Below are 22,315 nucleotides of genomic sequence, written 5' to 3' on the forward strand. Positions count from 1 at the left end.
GGGTGGGGGTAATGAGTAAGTTTTCACTGTATTAGTTCCCATGAGAGCTGGTTGTTTAAAAGACCCTGGCACCGCCCCTCTCTTTCTCTCTTGCTTTGTCTCGCCCTGTGATCTGCTTGTACCTGCCAGCTGTCTGCTGCTTTCTGCCATGAGTAGCAGCACCCTGAGGCCCACACCAGATGCAGCTGTCCCAAAATCATAAGCCAAATAAACCTCATTCTTTATAAATTACCCAGTCTCAGGTATTCTTTATAGCAACACAAAACAGCCTAATACAGCCAAAGTCCTAGGTGTTGGCTGTAATGCCATAATACTGTCAACCCCACCAGCCAACCACAAAAAAAAAAAAAAAAAAAAAAAAACTACCCTCAACTCCACTCTCACTTGGAAAGCTGTGGGAAGCAACCCAGCCAACCACAAAACCATGTCTTATCAATATTTACACTGATTAAAAATCCTGACCTTGCTCTTCTCCCCTCTGATCTCTTGTGGTGCTCCCTACATGCAGATCACTGTGGACTGGCTGTGGCCCTAGACAAAGGTCACACCTCCTGCTAGGGCCCTTTCCACACAGCCCTCTCTGTTCCCAGGTTCTGGCAACCACTCCCCCCTCACACCTACAGGCCTTGGGTTTCTCCATTCCCTGCCCACACCTTTGTAAACATTCTGCCTTAGTCCATTTGGTCTGTCATAACAACATACCATAGACTGGGGGGCTTCTAAACAACAGAAATTTATTTCTCACAGTTCTGGAGACTGGGAAGTCCAAGATCGAGGCACAAACAGACCTGGTGTCTGGTGAGGTCCCACTTCCTGGTTCATAAGTGGGACCTTCTGGCCAGGTCCTCATATAGTGGAGGGGGTGAGGGAGCTCTCTGGGATCTCTTTTATAAAGGCACTAACATCCTTCATGAAGGCTCCATCATGACCTGATCACCTCCCAAATACCCCACTTCCTAACAGCATCACATCAGGAATTAGGTTTCAACATATGAATTGGTGGGGGGGACACAAATAATTAGTCTATAGTACAGTTCCCTTATTAAACTCTCTTCAAATTACCCAGTTTGAGTGCGCCATCAGTTCCTGCTGGAGCCTGGCAGAGCTCCACCCTTACGCCCCACACCCCTCTGTCCTATATGCTCACAGGAGGCTTTGTGGCCCAGCAGGTAAGAACACAGGCTCTTGATTCAGCCCTGAGTTTGAATTCTCTCTCTCCTGTTTACCAGCTGCAATGCTATAGTCACGTTACTTTACCTCTTTGGGCCTCAATTTTGGTCACCTGTAAAATAAGGATAGCAATCCCCATCTTACAAGGTCATTATGAGGATTGAAATGGTCCATGTAAAAAACTTAATATGTGTGATATCTAGAAACTGACAGAAAGTATTGATTCTGTTTATATTGCTTTGTTCAGGCATTTAATACATTATTATTAACTACAGTCACCATGCTGTACAGTAGACCTCCAGAACTTAGTCATCCTGCCTAACTGAAACTTTGTATTGATTATATTTCCCTTACTGTATTGTAAACTCTTCTTTGGTCTTTTCCAGATTTTTTCTTTGTAACTAGAGACCCAGATGCTAAGCCTGGATTGAAGAGATTTATACCACAGGAATGGCACATGGGCCACCCCTCCCCATGACAGCACTGGATCCCACTCCAATCTTCCCCAAGAGCTTCCAAGTATGAGAGGAGTTGGCACTTGGGATATGAACCTATTTGTCTTCTCTGGCTTGGGCCTGCAGGAAATGGGGCTGATGTCAGCTGGTGTGAATGATAACTAGCGGTGGCTGTCTCGTGCAGCCATCTGGGGAAGACTGGGTCCAGGTGTTACAGGGGATCCAGAGGGGCCTCATCTGCTCTGGGTGCCCTTATGGCTCTGTGTGTGGCCACTGAAGAGTCCGGGTGGAGCAAGTGTCAGGATCATCGTCCTTGATGGCCCACCCAGCCACCTACCACTCCAAGGGCACCAAGAGGACATCCAAGGGCTGTAAGTGGATCAGAGCTCCTCAGAAAAAATGCCAGATGTTTCTTTTTTATGGCTCACCTAGGGCTTCTCCTGCATCTGTACTTCACCAAGGAAGGAGAGCTTAGGGCAGCCTTGACAGACCTGAGTTCCAGACCTGGGTCTGCCACGTCCCAGCCTGTGCCTATGGGTAAGACACTTTACCTCTCTGAGCCTCTGCTTCTCATTTGTAAAACACACCAAGAGTAGCACCTATTTCACAAGGTGGTGAGAATTAAGTCAGATTATTCAGTCAACCACTTCCCTCAGTGCCCAGCACATCGTGTGCACTTAGTATGTGGCTACTTTTATGTTACTTTTACAGCCTGGGGAAGGATATTGGGACTCTGGGGAGGGGAGGAGAAACTAGGCCCCCATCGGATATCTCTTTCTCCACCTGGACTCTGTGCTGGTTTTCCCCATGTCTGGTTTCTTATTTTCATTAAGATTCTCTAGCCCCCCTCACTGGCCTAGTGTAAGGAAAATATAGGAAAATGGTCAGGGCTCCCTCAGATGTTCAGAATCTTGCCGAGCATTTGATGTAAATATGCACTTGTGCCCGGGTGTTCCTTGGTTATTGTCTAACGTAAGTGCACATGTGCACCCATGTGTCCTGGATTATCGGACTTAAGTATAAAGGTTGAGTGGCTCTGATCTATGGAGGTTGTTGCTGCTGCTGGATCTGTTGAAGGCTGCTGTAAGCCACTGCTGAGGAAGCTGCTGCTGCTGAGGACTGAGCTCATGTCGTGGGCCAATGGCTCCCGGGATCTTTCCCAATTACCTAGCTCGTGGAGCTGCGTGTGAGGGGTCTGGTGACCCTGTCTGTATGTGAGCCTGGCATGTGAGGGGTCTGGAGACCCAGTCTATACAATGGGTTTGTGGGATATATTACCCCTAGCCCTAGCAATACAATGGAAAACTTAGTGTAAGTAAGATAACGAAACATTTCAGCTTTAGTTATGAATTAACCCAGCCAGACAATTAGCGTAACCCCACAATTGGCTACGTCAGCAGGATTCTGACAATTAACCTAGGCCTAGCAATGCAATTGGCCACGTAGGTAGGATTCTGACAATTGCATTAGCCAGGCAATTAGCGTAGCCATGCACCTGGCCAGCCTGAAACTTTCTGGGAGAACAAGGGAGCTTCTCTATTAGCAACTGGCCTAGGGCTTTTTGCTGGGCAGGGGAGTCACAGCCTGGAATCCCCCCTGCCCAGGGTGGGAAGGCCCCTATAGGTAGAGTAGAGGTTTCCAACTTCTGGGGGACTGTCCAGCTTTTATTTGGCCTGCATAATGTTTTGGAAAGGTTTGAATTTATTGCTAAGATTTAGAAACCAGGAGCTTTCTCCTGACCTTATGCCCACATTCCTACTTGGCAACAACCATCTGGAACAAGATACCACTGCCCCGTAGTATGGCATAAGCTCTGCAGCTTGTCTGTCTCCACCTGCCTCCCTGCAGTCAGTGCCAGGCTTTCCAGCACAGCCTCATAGGCATGCGCATTCGCCCCCTCAAGCCGGAAGTTGCTACACAAACTTTTATGCATGTGTATACAACTTCCAGGCTCCTACCACCCCACTTACCCACCTACCAACATCTGCACCCCCACACCACAGATGAAACTTCCTATCACTACAGATGAACCATCTCTGTCCCCTCTAAAGCCAATCTCTCTACTGTTAACTAAATCTCCCCTCCCCCTGCCACGGTTTGAATGTTTTTGTCCCCTCCAAAATGCATGTGTTGGAAACAATCCCCAATGCAACAGTGTTGGGAGGTGGGACATGAGAGGTATTTAGGTCATGAGGGCTCCATCCTTCTGAATGGATTAATGCTGCTATAAAAAGGGCTTGCAGGAGGGGGTTCACTCTTTTCTCCTGCTCTTCTGCCATGTGAGGATACAATGTTCCTCTCCTCCAGAAGACGCAGCATTCAAGGTTCCATCGTGGAAACAGAGAGGCCAGGCCTTCAACTGCCAGTGCCTTATCCTGGACCTCCCAGCCTCCAGAACTGAGATATAAGTGTCTGTTCTTTATAAATTGCCCAGTCTGTTGAATTCTGGGATAGCAGCACAAAACAGACTAAGACAGCACCCATCTCGCCCACTCAAGGACACCATTCCAGCAATTTCCCAGCTCTCTTCTATATCTTCACTTTTTCTCTACTAGATCATCCCCCCTCCTCTCCCAGACCACAAATATGTAGTTATTTCTCCTGTTTTATTAAAAACCTTCTCTTACCCCCACTTGCCCTCCCAGCAACTGCTCTACTTCCCTGCTGTCCTTTGCAGCTGAAGTCCTCTAAAGAGTGATCTGCACCACCGTCTCCAACTCATCTCCTGTTCTCTTAAAACTACTTAAGTCAGGTGTTACCCCTTATCACTCAATCAAAACTGTTCTTGACAAGATCACCAATACTAAATCCTTGTTGCTAAATCCAAGAGTGAATTCTCCGGGTCATCTTACTTGTCCTGTCAGCACTATTTGTCAGAGCTGATCACTCCCTCCTCTTAAATACAGATAGTCCCCAACTTAACGATGGACTTAATGAAATTTTGACTTTATAACAGCGCAAAAGCAATTCGCATTCAGTAGACCCCATACAACCATTCTGTTTTTCACCTTCAGTATAGTATATAGCTTTCATGAGATATTCAACACTATTATAAAATAGGCTTTGTGTTAGATGATTTTGCCTAACTGTAGGATAATGGAAGTGTTCTGCACACGTATAAGGTAGGCTAGGCTAAGCTATGATGTTTGCTAGGTTAGGAGTATTAAGTGCATTTCTGACTTAGGATATTTTCAACTTAACAATGGGTTTATTGGGACGTAACCCCATCATAAGTCGAGGAACATCTGTGCGTTCTTCACTTGGCTTCTAAGAAGACAGTTGACTCAGTGATCACTCCTTTTCATACTCCTTCACAGGTTCCTCCTCTTCTCCCCAGCCTCTTAGGCTTGAGTGCCTCCATGCTCAATGTTTGGTTCTCTTTCTCCCTGTACTCACCCCCTTGGTGATCTCATTTGATCTCACCTTTTAAATACATCTACATGTCAGCAGCCCCCCAATTTATACCTCCAGTCTAGGTACTTCTCCTGAACTCCAGGCTCACAGATCCTACTGTTACACAGCGTCTCCATCAGAAGACACAAAAAACTTCCCATATCCCGAACTAAACTGCTGATCTCCTTCCCCAAACCTGTTCCACCCATGGTCTCCCCATCTCAGATCACAACAACTCCATACTTCAACTGCCCGAAGGCTTGCCCGAAGGCTTCTCACCACCTCCACTGCTACAAGCATGCTCTTCTTAGCTGGATTATTAATTACTACAGCCTCCTCACTGCTCTCCCTGTTTCCTTGCTTGCACCCCTGTCATCTATTCACAACACAGCAGCAGGGAGAACCTTTACCTCCACAAGGCTGATCATGTCACTCCTTGGCTAAAAGCCCTCTGATGACTCCCCATCCCACTAGAATTAAAACCCAGAGTGCTTGTCACAGCTGTAAGTTCCTACACAAATGGGCCCCCTGTGCATTCATTCCCTACCACTCTGCCCTCACTCCTCCTGCTCCAGCCGTCTGGGCTGGTGTGCTCCCCCTTAGGCCTTTACACTGGCCCTTCTGCCTGGAACATGTCACATGGTTAGGACCCTCAACCTCCATCAAATATTGTTTAAATGCTACCTCTTCAAGAAACTCTGTTTGAGACAGTTGCCCTGCCTTCCTCTTACCCTCCTGACTATCCTTACTCTACTCTCTTTTATCCCCCCATAGCACACCATCTTCTATAATATGATAATTTGCTTGTCTATAATATTTGTTGTCTGTCTCTCCTTCATTCCCATTCCCAAGTGCCTAGGAGGGGGCGTAAGCACACAATAAGCACTTGATAACTATTTCTTGAATATATGAATTTCTAGGAAGCACCATGACTTTGATAAGATTATCAGAGTTTTGTGATCCAAAAAACATTTTAAGAAAACGAAAAACACCTCATACTTCCTAGAGACTTGGGGGTGGGGGTGGGGGAGACACCCACTGTTCTAGCCCTCAAAGAATTTTTCTGAGCAGATACCTAGCAGCAGAACCTACGGTACACTGCCCTTGGTTTCTCCCAGTTCTCTTCTGTCACATCAATCGTTCTAGTTTGCACGGCAGTGTTGAGGATCCCCTTCCCTGGTCTCGGGAGACCCTGAATGCCAGCCAGGCAGCAGATTCTAGACCCTGTGAGAGAGCTCCCCTAGCAGCAGAACAGAGAGAAGAGAGACAATGAGATTTACCACGCAAGTGGACACTGTATGTGGATTACATGCTGGGAGCAACAAGAACAGCAGTAAATACAGAATAGGAAATAATGATCTTTGAAATGACAACAAATGGGACACCATTATCTAAGCACTAACACCTAAGGAGGCAGCTGTCCAAGCTCTGGTGGGCACCTCAGGAGAGAGAGGCCAGCTTCTTTCCAAGTTGCCTGGTCTTCAGTCCTTGTAACTTTTCATCTTTTAGGGCCTTCAGGAATTTATCTGCAGGAGAGCAAAACAAACTTAGCTGTAGTAGAGATAAGGGCCTTTTTCTAACACTTCCAAGGCAAAGTCCTGGGAAGCAATTGTGCTCCCTACATGAGCCTAACACCCGTTTGTGATCCAAGATGGGAGGAAAAAGACCCTAACAGCCCAAACACATTTAACAGGAGAATATATAATTAAAAGATCCAGGATTTAGGAAAGCTAAAGTTTTCTAGGGACTCTTCCTTCCATGGCTATGAGAAAAGGTACATTATGGGTAGTCTGATGAACTGGGGACCATTCCCACAGCTACATGAACCTAAGCATTTAGGTTATTTCATATTCCCTTCCCTGTCTGGCAGGGGGGGGCCAATTTAACCTGTCACATGCAATAGTGGGATGTCTTTCTAAAACCATCTGCCCTCCTCCAGAGGTCAAGTGTAAGCCTTAGCAAGAACAAATGACAGGAAAGACAAAGTCTGCAGGACAACCTATGGCTACTGAATATTTTACTCTGCAATAGGTCCTTCTGGAAGTACAATTGGATTTAACAACTTTAACCTCCAACAGGGAAGAATCAGTCAGCTTGCATGCCAGAGGAATCCTGCCCACATCAGCACATCTGGTCTGTCCTGGTCCAGAATCCTAAGATTTCAGACCGAGACCAGACAGCACAGTCCTGGACCCTGGTGGAAGGACGACCAGGGCCACAAGGTCACAGGGAGGCTGCCCTCCAGAGCTGAGGAGTGTCCCAAATCCCCTCAGTGAATGTCCTTCAGCCTTCTGGGTATTCCACAATTCCCACTTCCTCCTACACACACTCCAGCTGGTCCCGATCTACTTCCCACTCCTTCCATTGAGGGCCCCAGTTTAAGACTGAATATTAAAGCTCGGGTCTCTGAAGGTAGGGGCCGTCTGTGGTGGGTGGGGCTCCAGAGTACAGGGGCGGGGCATTGCGGTGCAGGAGGATTAAAGTTCGGGACGAGGTAGTGGTGGACGGAGATCCAAGTGTGGAGTCCGGATTTCCTAAAGAGCTCAGGATAGAAGAAGGATGGAGTTTGGGACTAAAGAGTTCACATAATTCGGATTTGTGGTGGGGGGAGGAATCGGTTGAAATGCAGAATTGGGGAGAGGTGGGGTTCTGAGTTCTGGGGGATAGACTTTGGATCTGAGACTACTGGGGGGCCGGAATCTGAGCCCGGGGCCATATTCCAGGGAGGGGCACGGAGCCAAGGAGGGAGCCAGGACAGGCTACGGGTGGGCTCGGTGGCCCTGGCGACGTCACGCACAGCGCTGGGAGTCGAAGCCGTCCCCAGTGATGGTGAGCAGCTCCAGCTCCTTAATCCGGATCTCCAGCTCGCATAACTCCTCGGGGTGGGGGGCAGAGGCGAGCTTGGGGGTCGTGGGGCCGGGGACCAAGGGCGAGGCAGCCCCCTCGGGCCCGGGCGGTGACGAGTAGAAGAAGCGCAAAGGCTCGTAGGGGATGGAGGCCAGACCGGAGGGCCAAGGCGGGGGACAAGGGCGCTCGCTGGGGGGACCCAGGCCAGGCGGCGGCAGCGGGGGCCCCGGGGCTGGGGGCGCCTGGGGCAGGGGCCGGCCCCCCGCCGCCCCGCCCGCCGGCGCCCCGCCCGCCTTCAGAGGCACGAAGAGCTTCTTCCAGATGTTGAAGTCGCTGAGCGGGGACGAGGAGATGCCGCGGTCGTAGAGAGAAGGGAAATAGAGGGGCGGAGCCGGCCGCTGGCTCATCTTGGGGCTTCGGCTGCCGCGCCGCCCCTTCGGCATCTTTTGAATGGGAGGCTGCGTGGGAGCAACCCCGCGCTGGGAGGCTCGCGCCAGGGCTGAGTCGCCGGGATTCTGAGGTTCCACAAGCCACGCCCCGGCGGAGCGCGGCCTTTGGCCCTAGCCCCGCCCCGAGCAAGCAGAGTTCCTTAAGTCCGGACGGCCAGGCCCCAGGCCGCGCCCCCGCAGTAAGGAAGCCACGCCCCTGCCTTCACAGTCGCGCCCTCGTGCTCGGCCCCGGGCTTTGATTCCACCCACCGCCCCTCAGTTCCACAAACCTCGCTCCAGGGCAGTGGCGCCCCTCCTACTTCCGTCTGTCTCATACCGACATACCCTCATCCCAAAGCAGGAATTAGAGAGCTGGCCAGGGCTGCAAGAGAAAACTCTTCAGTCCTCCTCTCCTTAGGGAGAAAAAGTATTTCCTAGAAACCTGCCCCTTGCCCCAACAGACTTCCCTCATTGTGTCGCGGCCCACCCCTTGCTGCAAAGAAGCCTGAGAAAATGAGCGTCTGACTGGGAAATAAGGATTGAGTGGGAATGGCTGTTAGAGCCAATCCATGTTTCTGCCAAACTTAGCAGTGTTGTGGAAGATTCTGGAAAAGGGGACCCTGGTCTATATTTATATTAGATCTGAAGGAAAGAATGTTTTCAAAATGAAATGCAGTTTAGTTCTCTTCCAAACACATACATTATCAGGAGCTAACAGGCAAAAAACTAACCACCAAAAAGAAAATCCTGTTGGAACTCAAATAGCTCACCCATTCTTCATGAGTGTTCTAGACGTTCTGTCCAAGGGACATGCCCAGCTCATTTATATGAGTATTATTCATAGACTGAGGGGAAATAAATTTTCTTGACAACTTGAGCCTAATGATCAGTGGTGTGATGAACAAGTATAGATATGGGCAAGTCAAGATCAGAGTACCACTCCACAAGTGAATTGTGTGTGTGTGTGTTTAGCAGCAAAGTGGAGAGAGCCAGATATCTAAGCTGGGTAGCTTTAGGCAAGTTGCTTGACTTCTAAGTCAGTTTTCCATAAAATAGAAATAAGAGAACTAGGCTGCCTCATGGGGTTGTTTGTGATGATCAGACAGAAGACAAAACAGTGTGTGTGAACTTGTAAACTGTTCAAATGCAAGGGCAGCTATCCCCACTGAAGGGCGTGTCTGATTGGGAAGCTTTTTCTTCTCACACTTAGCTGTAAGCTCTTTGAGGGCAAGAATCCAGCCCAAGGAGCCTATAATCCTGAGCACATAAAAAGGCTTGATAAATATTTGGGAACTTTTAAAATAGTGTTATGTGTTGTGGAAACTGAAGGGGATCAGAGCATGCCACCCCAAAATATGCCACTTTGGCATAAGGATTATTTTGAGCTGGAGGAAATTAAGAAACAGCAGAAACAGGAGAAACTCTGTCTTCCCCCTTTCTGCTAAAAGCGGGGCATAAATTTCCCTTTGTAAAGGTAACAAATTTTCCTTTGTGAAGATGTCTTCTTTGCCCTATCTAATGCCAGGAAAAAGACATCTCACTAGAGATGGCACTGACTTAGTCTACATGACAAAACCTTACAAACAACCCTAATCTTCCATTAGTTTCCCCCATATATTTACCTTCCCACAATTTACTGTCCCATAAATCTGAAACCCCTTTTCCTTTGTCTTCTCACTTCTCCACAATGTTTCACCCTTTGTTAAAATGGTATATAAGCCCTCAAGCCTAGCCACTTCTTTTTGTTTTCATTTCATTTCTGTGAGGCCTCGGTGAGCAGGCCTAACAACCTTTTATCCTGTTAATCTTTTATCTGTTTATTTGCAGGACCCAGTCACCAAATATAAGATGGTAGAGGAAACATTTTTTTCCCACCTCTACAGAACCATAGTAGTGGTAAGAGACACTTACCATAGTAGTAGAAAAAGACACCATAGTAGTGGTAAGAGCCAGGATTTTCGACTCAGACCGGAGCTTGAAACTTCTGTGTTGCTGAACCTTCTGCACTTCAGTTTTTCATCTATGTAATGGGAATAGATGGCACCCACACATTTGGATTGGCAAGATTAAATGAGACAACTTAAGTACCTGGCCATGTATGTGTTCAGTAAATATTGAAGGTCCTTAAAAGAGAAATAGATTTTGCATTCTGTTTTTTAAATGATGCAATATAACCACATTTTATTTGTATATATCCATTCAAGGAGAAAAAGCTTACAGATTTTTTTCCAAAACTTCAAGATAATCTTAGATTTTATACTGGATGGCTTAATTTTAAGTTGTAGCTGGTGGGTTAAATAAGAAGTTGATGACAAAATTGTTTTGTCTAACAAACACACAAGAAAACTAATGTGCCACAATAAAAAAACCCCACTATGATAAACCCCAGTCTGAAAGTGAAGTCCATATAGGATAATGACAAACAATGGTAGTTGAGGCAAAACTCTATGGGTTGTTTCCACAAACAAATGTCCAAAACCATTCCCCCTCCATAGGTTCCTACCTCTCCACTCAAATTCCCCTTCCCTAAAGTGCCATCACATTAGGTCTTGAGGGATTCAATTCCTAATGTTCCTGCTCCCTGCCTTCATTTGGGATTAACTGAGAGACACACACGAATCGTGCTTTGCTGATAAAGGTCAGTTGGAGGATGTGCTTTAGGTCTGTTGCCAGAAGGGCTTGCTAATACTATACCTCTGAACTGACCCAACTTACCCAGCGGGAGGCCAGTTTAGAAAGCCACAGGCCTTGGTTGCAGGAAAAAGGTCTTTATGTCACAGTGGAGGGCAGGCCGAGGGCAGGCCTGGTTCTTTCTCCAAATTCATCAATCAGGGCTATCATCGTTCTGCTCTCAGGTGGACAGGGGCCGGAAGTGTCACTCTAAAGAAACTTGATAAGGTGATGGAGGTTCCTCTCTAACACTCTTAAACTTCTGTTTAACCCAGGCTGAATCACTGCAGTTGGCATTTGTAATTTTCCATTGCCACCATCCTCTCCAGCCAGGATGCTGTCTGCCTGGTACTCCTCTGGACTTGGTCCCCAAGAAGTCTTGTTCCTCCCACCCCTTTTGATCTGCATGTAGACACAGTGCTGGCAATCATACCTTACTTAACCAGGTCCTCAGCCTCTTTAGGGATATGTCATGATGTGCCACGCCTGTGCGGCTCTGGGCAGCTTTTTGGGACATGTAGTACTTGTGGCTTGGAATACAAGAGTCATGTTTGAATCCCGAACTCTTTGTGACCATGGGAAAGTCATGTCAGCTCTCTGAACCTTGATTTTCTGATCCATAAAATGAAGACAATATCCACTTCATCCGGTTGATGTATTTGATGAAAATATGTGTAAGCAGAACCTGTGACATAAAGTAGGTACTTACAAAAGTGTGGCTATGGTTATCATACAGTTATACATGGATTTAATTCCCCATTAAGCCCTGGTTCGTTGATGAGGAAAATGGAGCGGGGGGAGGGGGATCCCTCCTAGAAAACCAAACCCACTCCAGATAATTTAGCAGGCTCCATACCTGAGAAGCTGATTACCTGTTGTCCTGCTGAAGACATTGATAATAAACACACAGAGGCTGCTGTGTCCCAGGCATTCGTCTTAACTCACTTAATTTTCCTAACAACCCCAAGCTGTAGGTGTTATTATCCCTGTTTTCCAGATGAGAAAACTGAGGCACATAAGGTTTAGCATGTAACTTGCCTGAAGTCCTGTGGCTGGTTAGAGGCAGAGCTGGCATTCCAGACAGGCAGCCTGGCTCCAATGGCTGGGCTCTTACCACTCCCTTCTCCAGCCTCCCAACTGTTCCCCTAGCCCTCAGGGTGAGGCCGCCTTCCTGGCATCTGGCGTCCCACTCCTCTTCCTGGCAGGGGACAGACTCTAATTGGAAGTTGCTTGTGCCACAATTTAAGAACTAAGCTATTCTGGGAAGCCCAGAAGTCTTTTATTACTTATCTCAGTGAACCATTGTGTTGGTCTGGACTTGGGGGCCCAGGCATTTCCACCTCCCTTCACAATGCCCTCTATTTCAAGACAGTTTCTAAAAACTGCGTCTGTAGGGAAAATATAGGAAAATGGTCAGGGCCCCTCAGATGTTCAGAATCTTGCTGAGCATTTGATGTAGATATGCACGTGTGCCCAGGTGTTCCTTGGCTATTGTCTGATATCAATGTGCGTGGGAAACCAGGTGTCCTGGGTTATGGACTTAAGCATAAAGGACGAGTGGCTCTGCTCCACGAGGTACCCCCTCCCCCACGGGGTCATGGGGAGGTCACTTCCACTGCTGGAGGCTGCTGCTGCAAGCTGTTGCTGCCAGTGCCCCCCCGCCCCCGGGATGCCCTGAGAGGCCACCATCACTGCTGCTTCTGCTGAGGACTGAACTTGCGTCCTCTACCATCAGCTCCCAGGACCTTTCCCAATTACCTAGCATGGACCTACATAAGAGAGGTCTGGTGACCCAGTCTGTACAATGGGTTTGTAGGGTCTGTGACCCCCTAGCCCTAGCTTTAGCCCTGACAATACAGATGGAAAACTTAGTATAACTAAAATAGTGAAATGTTTTGGCTTTAGTTATGAATTGCCGGAACCATACAATTAGCGTAGCTATTCCTGTAACCCAACAACGGGCGTAGTCACATAGCGTAACAGCATCTAACCCTTATTCCTGTTTTCCTGGGTAGATGTTACTATGCACTTGCAGAGCAAATTTATTTTTAAAATTTTAAACTGAAGCCTGAGAGGTAGTTTAGTGGAATAGGGAGTGAAGAGGCCTGTGAGATGAGAGAGCTGGGTTTAAGCCCCAACAAGCAGCTTCAACCAGCTGTGCTACCTTGGGCAAAATAACTATAGCTAATATTAAAAATAACTTACTGACCACTTACCTGTTCTCAAGTTATCCTGATGGCAACACTTCTAGGGTAGTTCTGTCAGACTTTTCTGTTCAAGCAACAGAAGTTGACACTGAGAATTTATCAGAGGGCTATGAGATGGCTCGTGGAATTGAAAGCTTAAGAACTAGGTTTACAAGGTGCAGAGACGAGGGCAACTTCAGGAATCCAGGTAGCAGGAAGGAATCAACAGCCTCTTCAGTATGGCACTGGGGTGGTAGATGCTGTTGGCTGGCTATTCTCAATGATTGCTCTCAACCCTTGAAAATGAAAAACGGTGAGCCTTCCTCAGCTGTCTGGAATCTTGCTGAGCATGACCTAGCCTGTTTGATGTAAATATGTACCCAGGGTGTTCCTTGGTTATCTAACTCACACTCAGGTGTCCCTGGGTTATCTGACTTAAGTATAAAGGATGAATGGCCCTTATCCACAGGGTCCCCGGGATGCCCTGGGAGGCCACCAGGGCTACTAGTTACCTGGGCTTGTCATCTGAATAAAGCCTACCAACTTTACCCATGGCTCCCAGGATCTTTTTCCAATTACCTAGCTCGTGAGCTGCATATGAGGGGTCTGTGACCCAGTCTGTTCAATGTGACCCAGCCTGACAACCCTTCTTCCTTGTTGCCTTCACCCAGAGAGGCTGGAAAAAGCCAATACCAGCTTTGCCAGTCCCTTTTAGCTACCATAAGACAGTTCCAGCCAGAGGATATAACCAGACTTTCCTGGTAAGAGGAACAGAAACAACTGAAGCTTTCCCTTTATTTTCTCTTCCTACCTTGAACCTGAATTCAATGCTGGGACTTCTGTAGCTACTTTGTGATCATGAGGGAAAAACCAAGAATGCCACAAATATACCAGCCCAGATGTCACTGAGCAGCTGAACCAATGCCAGCAGCTGCCTATCTCTGGACTGTGTATGCAAGAAAATCAGATTCTGATTATGCTACTCTAAGTTGGGTTTTCTATTACTTGCAGCTGAATGCTTTGAAGAGAAACTCACAGTTTCAGCCAATTTTTTTTTTCAGTCCTTGTATACATCCACTCAAGACAAATTCCAGGAGAGAACTTGCCCATCCTTTGGCTAGAGGAGGGTAGGTTACTTTTATTAAGAGTCCCACCAAGACCAAACATAAATGGTGGATGTAATTCCCCAAAAGATAATTGTGGTTCTGTTACCAGAAGGGAGGGGGAACAGTCACTGAGTGGCTAAAAATGGAATGTTCATTATACCAGGTGCTAAAGCTACAAATGATGATGACAAAGAGACCCTTTAGTGTTTTCTCTTAACTACTCTCTGTAGCTCAGGGACAAGAGTGGTTTAGTTAGCAATCGTCAGTTAACCCTTCTCACCAGTAGTTGTCTTGGTCAGGGGTTTGGGGTTACAAGGAACAGAAACTTTCTCAAACTAGTTCAAGCAACAAAAAAGGGCAGAGGAAGTTATAATATGAACAGAACTTACTGAATCCAAGGGCAGAGCCACCCAAGGGAACATACTCCCTGTTGAAAACGTGTTTTGTGCCAGGTGGCACTGTGTCTACACTAGTAGAGTTTATGAATTATAACTTTCAGTTCTGGCCACAGCACCATATCACACCAAAACAGGAGAGTTACTTAAGTTCTAGTAAGGGCCATCACCATCTCGTTAGCATCAGCATTTTAGGTTGACTAATTTACAAATCTGTAAACATACAGCCAAATTAGGTGGGGTTAGTGAAGCCAGCATGAGCATTCATCATATACAGGATTAACATACCTGGGTTGGCTAGCTTGTATATAGCCAAGAACAGCAAGGATGCAAACAGCAACATCCCTAGGGAAACTTATCACAGAAAGAAAGCTCCCCACTCCACAGTAAAAGAACCTTGAGTTTCTCAGTTCAGTGAATTTGTCCCCTACCAGGTGCCTGCTGTCCCTCCCCTCTACCAAAGGCTCTGGGCCTTAAAGCTGCTGGAGAAAAAGAAAACATCCTGAGCTACAATGGGCCACCGGAGGTACCCACTTAGAAATTAAAGTACTGTGGTCATTTATCTTACCCCAAAAGAATAAGTGTATAAACAAAATTTTAGTTTATATAAATAAGATCCATTATTTAAAAAAATTATGTTGAATAACTTGTAAGTAATTTGAAAAGTAGACTTCCGGTCAGTTTCTACTTATATCAAAGTCAGTGGGGTAAATGCAGTGTGGTTCACTGTAGGTCTTAGAACCCAGTAGCCCTAACAACCCTGAACTCCATGTAACTAGCATCTTTATTATAGCCCACTTCCCACCTGCCAGACCCTTAACAAATGCATTACCTCAAACCTCACAACAATTCGAGGTAGGTGCAGAAAGCCAAAGCTCAGAAAGGTAAAAGAAAAACAAAACACAACTTGTCCAAAGACATAGGCAATTAGTGGAAGAGACAGTATTGAACCCAGGTTTCCAATTACAAAATCCACATACTTTGCTGCTAACCTGACATGAAATATCTATGAGAAGCAGTGGGCATTGAGAAACAGACTGTGGCAGACATAGTGCTTTGAAATGATCTCCTGTTTCCAGGAAGGCCTAAGTAGGTCCTGTAAAGCTCACACTCTTGGGTAACTTCCCAGTAAAAAAGCAACTGTGCTTAACATCTTCTTTCTTAAGAAAAGGAACTAATTTCTTCAAAGCAAAAAAGCACCAGGGTCCCATACCAGGCTTCTTTCCAAAGTTAGATTGCAGTATACTGAAGACAGTGTGCAAAACAGGCAGGATATAGAAGAGTGGCTGACCTGAGGAGCTGAGTGTGAATCCTGGACTTTCCAACTGACTACCTTGGTGAACTTGAGCAATTCAGTTAACCTCCAAATGTACTTTCCTCTTATGCAAAGTGAGATGATAGCACAGATGAAAATGCATGTAAAACACAGAGCCTAGAACCCTGCACCAGAAAGCTGCTCTCATCACAATGAGTGTCAGGTCACTGCTACTCCAGTCAGCTCTGTGCCTTCTCAGTATATCAAGAATCCTTAGAGAGAAGAACTGTTAGCATTAGTTGAGATCTGTTCACAAGCAATAGAAACCAATGTGAGCTAGGAGGCTTTGAACACTGATTAAGGACTTACCATGAGCAAGATAAATCATCTGGCCCTGCTGAGGACTCAGATGTATCAAGCTGGTTTATTCCCTCAAGAGGTCCTGCTATGGGTGGAATGTGTCCCCTCAAAGGTTCATATGTTGGAGACTTGAACTCCATTGTAATATTAAGAGGGTGGGAAATCCTGTTATGTTAATTGAAAAGTGGGCCTTTAAGAGGTGATTAGATTGTGAGGACTGTGCCCTTTGAATGGATTGATCCATTCATGGAGTAATTGGTGTGGTTCTGATGGCTTTAAAAGGAGAAGCAAGTGAGGAGGCTGGCTCTCTCTTGCTCAGCCATTCACCCTGTAATACCCTGCATCTCTCTGGAGAGTCAGCACCCACAGGAAGGCCCTCAATGGATGTGTTCTCTTGACTTTGAACTTCCTAGCCTCCGAAACTGTAAGAAATAAATTTTATTTTTTTATAAATTACCCAGTTTCAGGTATTCTGTTATAAGCAACAGAAAACAGACTAAAGTCCAAAACATGTGAGTTGGGCAGGCTCTTTATTAGGACACACACTGCATGATGTTAAGTCATGGAGCTGACTGCAAGGACACAAGAGGAATATACCCATATCTTGAAGCCTAGTATGTCCAAGACTAAGTTGGACAATGGGTCAGCATCCTGCAGGACATGAATTCCACTTACCTACCCACCAGCTGTACCTTGCATCCACAGCTCATCCCCCAAAAGAGAAAAATCCAGTGAGGTCATCACCACCCAGTATTGAACACCATGACAGTTCCTGTAAAGCCATGAAAAGGCTCGCACTCATCTGGCCTTTGTAGTATTATCTTTGGGTCCAAGCACCCAACCCTTAGTCATTAGCATGAATCACAACAACTTTTTGCAGAAAGCAACCCCAAAGCTTAAGGCCATTTATGTGGCCCTGCTGATTTTGATTGGTCAGAAGCCCTCTTCCCATATAGCAGCACCCAGATTCTACTTTAGAGAACTACTCTTTTACCAATATACTCTGGCCAAAAAGTGGGTACATGACCCAAGATAGAGAGACAGTCTCATCCTGGAATCTGAATCTGGAGAGAGACTTCTGGAACTGCCCAACTCCTGGCTCTTTGAAGTGTGGCTGAATTCCCCCCACAAAGTTCCAAAAAATGCTTTTTCTTCTTAAGTGAGTCAAAATTGGTTCTTGTTCCTTAGAAGTCACAGGAACTGAGCTGTTTGCTGAGTCGGTGGCTATGGGCATGGTCGGTACTTTTTCCAGACAGAAAAACACCCTACTGAGGAAAGAGTCACACCTAGTATTTTGTCTTGGAACAGAGAATTAAAAATAATGTCAGAAAAAACATTGAGTCAGAGAGCACAGAGCACCAAGGTAACGCTAGGTCTTGACGAGGAAGTCTCTATTTTTCTATGTTCAGATAATGGCATCAACAGAAGAAAACTGGCACTGCCCAAGATCTCTTCTCGCAGTTGCTACCATGGAGCATATTACATATGCTGTCATCCTTTTGGAGCCAATAACCACACTCATCCATTAGATTAGACTTTATTTTCAGGAAGGCATCATTCATTGCATTCATTTGTCTAAAACACTATATAATGCATTCAATTTGTATAATGAATTACATAATCAAGGGTTTGGGTTTTTTAAAAGTTATTCAAGAAATTCTTCCTTTCTCTTCAAAAGTCACGCTAAGCTGTTATATACAGCCAAGATCATAAGAATACAACTGTCATAAGTCGACTGGATCCTGAGAATTATTCATCAGCATCCACAGGGAAAAGGAAAACTCTGCCCTTCTGAAGCAGGTCTATCATTTTTTTAGGAAATTGGTAGAGCTTCTGAAAGCTTCAACATTTATGATTATGCTAATAGCTGTTACAAAAGTATTTTGTACAATCTGTGCTGAGTCAGCTAGGAGTCAGCAGGCTGAAGGTAGGCAGGTAAAACACATCCTTGCAGATATATTACTATCAATGATGACATCTGAAAGTCTCAAATGGCAAACCCAGAGTTTGTTCCCATTGCATTCATATCTACATACACACGTTAGGAGCCTTCCTACCCATAACATTTCAAATAAACACACCATGCTGCCTGTCTCATGTAGCATAGAACGTTCACAGCCAAGATATCCCACCATTCTAAAAAATAAAAAAGGAGGGGAAAATAGCTTTAACACCCTATTCATTTATGCTATCAAAATTTTCTAGCAAAACACAGCAAAACCCATACAAAATTTAGAGACAGGAAAACTCAAATTTCAGCCACTGGTACATCTCTAAAGACAGACCGTGTGTTTCTATGCCCTGCCGTTTGGAAAGCTCTTCCCTTCCAGACCCTTTCTAGTTGAGAATAGAACAGTCATTCCAATCACTCTGCATGAAGAATCTTGTTGCCCCTGCCTGACAGCTCATATCTGGAATATTCGGTGTGCCTCCATGGCAACACAGGAGCCATGAAGTTTATGAAAGCATTCCAAGTGAGAGAAAATGTTGGAAAAAACCATCCCGTCCTGCTCCCCGCTAAAGGTACTGATCCTACTATTTAACTACATCCAAGGAACCAGGGAAAATAACCTGCTGGTTGCAGAGAACCTATTTAAGCTGTCCTCCAAAGCGCAAAGGAGGATGCCTGTAACCCAGCTCAAGTCACGCATGCTTCACTCTCAAACTTCCCTCCTCAGGAGGAAGGGGAAGGTCCTCAAAGTCTCTCAGTATCCTCTCCTATCCCAGCTGCTCAAGATAACTTGATTCTTTCCCAACAAGAGAGTAGAAAGCCTTTGAATCGTAACAGTAAAGAAATGGGGAATATACAAAAGCAGTGAGTTTAGGATTAGCCCTCTTGGTGTTGCTTTAGAGATGCCTCCAGGCTGCTGCCAGAAATGGGATTACCAGCAGAACTATTTTCCCTGATAAGGTTGTCCCACCACTGCCAATACCACTTTCATTGTCACTGGCCTCCGTATTACACAGGTCCCGCTGGCAGCAGTTGTACTGTATCTTGTTATCCCCTAATATCTGTGAAACACGGTCAAAAGTGCAATCCGCCAACTTCCAACATTGGTGATACTTCCGTGGCGCTGTGGGGAGACACACACACAAGGGTAAGAAAGCAAGTGGGTATAATTCGGTACCTACCTTTGAACACTCAGTTCTACTTTTTAGAATTTAGCCTGTGCAAGTAGAGACATCTAGGCAAAAATGTTCATTCTAGTTGGTTGTAAAGGGGAACAATTAAGTAAATGATGATACACCCCTAAGGGAACTTTTCCTAAAACCAAAATCTCATCAGAGCCAATATAGTTGTGTGTGTGTGTGTGTGTGTGTGTGTGTGTGTGTGTGTGTGGCAATGGGCATTTATACTGTTGTTTAAGAGGAAAATTTGGTAATATCTACCAAGATTTTAAACACATCCTGCCTTTGATCCAGCAATTCCACTTTTAGAATTTACCTATGAAGCTACTTGTAAAAGTGGTTAAGATATATGCTCAAGAATGGTCACTGCAATACTATCTGCACAGCAAGAAACTGAAAAACAGGCTGTTAATTAAAAAATTTTTTTTGAAGAAATTTTGGTAGAATTCCATACAGTGGAATTCCATGCAGATAAGGAATGACATAGGCCGGCAAGTACTGACATGGAAAGAGCTTCAGTTTTTAAAAATAATTGCAGAAAAACAGATAAATTGGACTTCATCAAAATTTAAAACTTTAGGTAGGAATTGGTAAAGGGCCAGGAAAAATGATTATATTGTATATGTTGAATATACTAATTATCCTGATTTGAGCATCCCATATTGCACACAGGTATTGATATTCAACTCTGTACCCCACAGATACATACAATCAACTATGTTACAATAAAATGAAATAAAAATAAAAATAAAGTTTTCAAACAAAAAGATATTTAAAACTTTTGTGCTTCAAAGGACATTATCAAAAAATAAAGACAAGCTACAGAAAGGGAGAAAATGTTTCCAAATCATATAGAAGTCTAGTATCCAGAATATATAAAATATTCTTGTAACTCCACAATAAAAAGACAAATAAGCAAATTTAAAACTGGGCAAAGGATTTGAATAGACATTTCTCCATTTTTCCAAAGAAGATATACGCATGGCCAAAAAGCACATGAAAAGATGTTCAACATCATTAGTCATTAGGAAAAGGCACATCAGAATCACAAGGTGTCACTTCATACTCACTAGGCTGGCTATGATCAAGAAAATGGAAAACTGAAAGTGTTGGTAAGGAAGTGGAAAAACTGGAACCCTCAGACATTGTTGGTGGAAATGTAAAATGGTGCAGAAGCCTCGGAAAAGTTTGGTAGTTCCTCAAAAAGTTAAAAATAGCATTACCACATGACTGAGCAATTCCACTCCTAGGTATATATACTAAAGAGAATTAAAAACTATGCTCATCCAAAAGTTTATACACGAATGTTCACAGCAGCATTATTAAAAATAGATAAAAAGTTAAACAACCCAAATGTCCATTAACTGGTGAATGGATAAACAAAATGTCATATATCCATACACCGGAATATTATTTGGCCATGACAAGAAACGAAGTACTGGTACATGCTACAACATGGGTGAACCTTGAAAACATTATGCTTAGTGAAAAAAACCAGTCACAAATTACACAGTACTGTAGATTTCATTTATATGAAGTATCCAGAATAGGCAAATCCATGAGGACAGAAAGTAGACTAGTGGCTGCCAGGGGATGCAGGAGGGAGAAATGAGGAGTGACTGCTAACAGGCCAGGGTTTTCTTTTGGGGGTAATAAAAATTCCCTGGAATTAAATAGTGGTGATAGTTTCACAACTTTGTGAATATACTAAGAGCCACTGAATTATATACTTTAAAATGTAAATTTTCTGGTATGTGGATTTTATCTCAATTAAAAAAAACCAAGATGCTGAACAGTATATAGGTGATGCATTTGTGTAAATAAAGCATATATGCATGCAGGTAAATGCAGTAATCTTTCTCTGCAAGGATTCACAAGTAATTTAACAGTATTATCTTCATGGAAGAATACTCTTCACATATATGTTTCTGTATGGATTGAGTTTTTCTTTTTAATTGTCATATGAATAACTTTTATTTTTAAAATATTTTAAATTTCATTTAAAAATCATTAGATTATTCAGTAGTACAGGAAAAGTTTCCACAAGATCACTCTTACCTTTTGTGCTGAAAAGAAAAAAAATACGGATGCCTATTTTCTTATTTAAGGGTTGTAACTAATTTACCCAATTCCATTCATAGCTTAAGACAGAACACTTCTAAGTTGACAGCTGCCTGTATAATTGCCTGTCCTCCCCCTCAGAGGCGATGGGTATTTGGATTGGATTTTAATGAAGTTTGGTCAAGTGGCAGAGGCAAGATAGGATGTTCCAGAAATGGCTCTCCTTGCTTGAGTCACACCTATTTAAGTGGATGCTTCTAATATTGTACTAGAGGTTGCTGTTGAATAGGGCAAGTTACTGCTTTATGTAATAGTAAGTAAGCACTGGAACTTGAAAAGCCTTAAAGCTACCAGAATTTTAATTAGGGAAGCCTAACAGCTTGGGAAGATTGGTAATTTACTTACCAATTAATCACTTACTGTGTGTCCTGCAGTGTGCCAAGCACTTTACTTGAATTATCATATTGGAATAACCTTATGATGGGTGATCTTTACCAAAGCCAGTGTCAGAATCACCCAAATCAATGTGGATTCTCTCAGAGTTGCTGGAGTGTTAGAGGTTCTCTCCTTGCTCAGCACATTCTCCCCAGTCCTTTTGAAGACTTGGCTTAAGTCTACCTAAAACAATGGTTCTCAATTGTCCTAGGCACCCCTACATGTGGCCCTTATTCAGAGGCCATTATAGCAGTGACCACTTGGTACTGTGGTCGGAGGCTCCTCCAAGACTCTAAGTACATTTAACGTGGCTTATACTTCCACGATTTATACTGCCAGGACAACAGTAAATATTGGCTGAATCAGCACCCAATGCCTGTCTCTCTTCTAGACTCAACTTTGCACAGCACTATCTACCCATTCTC

General features: G+C 44.7%; 2 protein-coding genes across 2 annotated transcripts in view; both read right to left on the reverse strand.

The window, feature by feature from the left end:
* Nucleotides 1-6,458: 6,458 nt before the first annotated feature.
* C4H11orf91 (chromosome 4 C11orf91 homolog) lies at nucleotides 6,459-8,308 on the reverse strand. The gene is made up of 2 exons (XM_063092792.1): nucleotides 7,816-8,308; nucleotides 6,459-6,544 (listed from the first exon to the last, which is right to left on the reverse strand). Exons 1-2 carry the CDS (start codon nucleotides 8,306-8,308, stop codon nucleotides 6,459-6,461), a joined length of 579 nt encoding a protein of 192 aa, XP_062948862.1.
* A 9,478-nt stretch (nucleotides 8,309-17,786) lies between these two features.
* CD59 (CD59 molecule (CD59 blood group)) overlaps nucleotides 17,787-22,315 on the reverse strand; it is a 28,853-nt gene continuing 24,324 nt past the window's right edge. The window contains exon 4 of the mRNA XM_063095335.1: nucleotides 17,787-19,339. Coding sequence (XP_062951405.1) covers nucleotides 19,113-19,339 — 227 coding nt within the window. The 3' untranslated portion in view covers nucleotides 17,787-19,112. The remainder of the gene's footprint in view (nucleotides 19,340-22,315) is intronic.

Source organism: Cynocephalus volans, chromosome 4 (genome assembly GCF_027409185.1).
Source record: "Cynocephalus volans isolate mCynVol1 chromosome 4, mCynVol1.pri, whole genome shotgun sequence".
NCBI lineage: Eukaryota > Metazoa > Chordata > Mammalia > Dermoptera > Cynocephalidae > Cynocephalus > Cynocephalus volans.

Bases quoted from the DNA above. Each gene is read 5' to 3' on its own strand.
- C4H11orf91 (XM_063092792.1), bottom strand. From the start codon at position 8,308: ATGCCGAAGGGGCGGCGCGGCAGCCGAAGCCCCAAGATGAGCCAGCGG. The intron at 6,545-7,815 runs GTGCGTGACGTC...GCTCTCCTGCAG, and splicing joins CGGCTTCGACTCCCAGCGCT to ATAAATTCCTGAAGGCCCTA.